The following is a 1294-nucleotide window of genomic DNA, read 5'->3' as shown; positions in this document are numbered from 1 at the left end:
CCCCCCCGCGCCCGCCGCCCCGGCCCGCTCCGCCCGAGGCGGGAAGTGGCGGCGGCGGCCGCGCGGGCGGCTGAGGAGAGTAGAGGCCGGGAGTCGCCGCCGTCCCCGCCCCCGCCCGGTCCGGCCGTTGCTGCCGCCTGAACGAAGCCCCCGCCGGCCACCAAACCACGTCCTTACCACGGTGTTTGTATTTGCCGAGTTCGCCATTTCCACACACAACACAAACAAGAGGGGGGCAAGCCCGAGAAAACAAGATAAAAACAAAACCAAAAAAGAAAAAAAGAAAACCAAAACACCCGGAGGGTGGCCCAAGCCACCGCAAGACTGGGGGTAAAAATTTCAAACAAAATCGGATCCTGAAAGAGTAGAGGGGAGCGGTGAGAGGAGGAGGAGGAGGAGGGGGGCAGTCCTCCCGGAGCTAAAAAACCTCGAGAATCGCCCTTAAGAAAAAAGCCACGACCCTCGTGGGGTCCGGGGGGCGTTGCCCGCTCCCCACCCCGCGCCAAGGAGGGAAACCACCACCGGTCGCCGCTCCCCGCGCCGCCGCTGCCGCCACCGGCTGCAGCTCCAGCCGTCCGGTCCGCCCGCTTCTCCCCTTTATATAGTGAGCCAACGAGCTGCGCGAGCCGCCGCCGCCGCCGCTGCCGCCGAGAGACAGGGCGGAGGGGGAGGGAGGGGCGGAAAGGGCGGGGGCAGAGGTGGGCGGGGCTGAGCGCGAGACACCGCGAGAGCCGCGTGCGCAGGCGCGCCGGGGCGGAGGCCACCTTGGGCCGCGTCGTCACGCGCCGTGGAGAGCGCTGGGCGGGCGGAGCCTTGTGGCCTGGAGTAGTGAAGTCGCCCCGCAGGTTTCCCAAGTCTCGCGTGATCACGTGGTGGCCCCCACAGGCGGAAGTGTCCGACAGCTCTTTTGGGATAAGGGGCTTTTAAAGTATTGCTGGAAGCGACGTGCGTTCTGGTGACACTCGAGTTCAAAGCTACCTGGGACCCCTCCTGTCAGGTGTTTCTGCATCTCCCTGAGCTGGAGGAGCTAAGAAATATGGAAGGGGCACTGGCGAGCTGCCTCGCTAGCAATGGCTGCGGCGGAGGACTAGTCACGTGACCCCGCTTCCGGTCCCGGAGGCGCTCGGACTCCGGGCAGAGTTTTAAATGCGCAGTCATCTCAAGGGTGTGAGCTAGTCTTGTACTTAGAGCTCCGAGGCTTTCGGTCGGCTTGCGGAGGGTGGGCCTTTGGCCTGCGAAATTGTGTGCCAGTTCCTAAAGGGGAGGAAAGCTGGCTTGGGCCCACTGTTAACAC

At 64.7% G+C, this 1294-nt stretch overlaps 1 protein-coding gene across 1 annotated transcript in view; it reads right to left on the bottom strand.

Annotated features, from left to right (window-relative positions):
• Positions 1-656, bottom strand: part of GTF2A1 (general transcription factor IIA subunit 1) — a 49657-nt gene extending 49001 nt beyond the window's left edge. Inside the window, exon 1 of the mRNA XM_049612393.1 lies at positions 178-656. Within this exon, the coding sequence (XP_049468350.1) occupies positions 178-207 (30 nt within the window). The 5' untranslated portion in view covers positions 208-656. The remainder of the gene's footprint in view (positions 1-177) is intronic.
• Positions 657-1294: the final 638 nt, after the last annotated feature.

This window comes from Panthera uncia (genome assembly GCF_023721935.1).
Source record: "Panthera uncia isolate 11264 chromosome B3 unlocalized genomic scaffold, Puncia_PCG_1.0 HiC_scaffold_1, whole genome shotgun sequence".
Classification (NCBI taxonomy): domain Eukaryota; kingdom Metazoa; phylum Chordata; class Mammalia; order Carnivora; family Felidae; genus Panthera; species Panthera uncia.
This window is presented reverse-complemented; position numbering and strand designations above follow the sequence as displayed.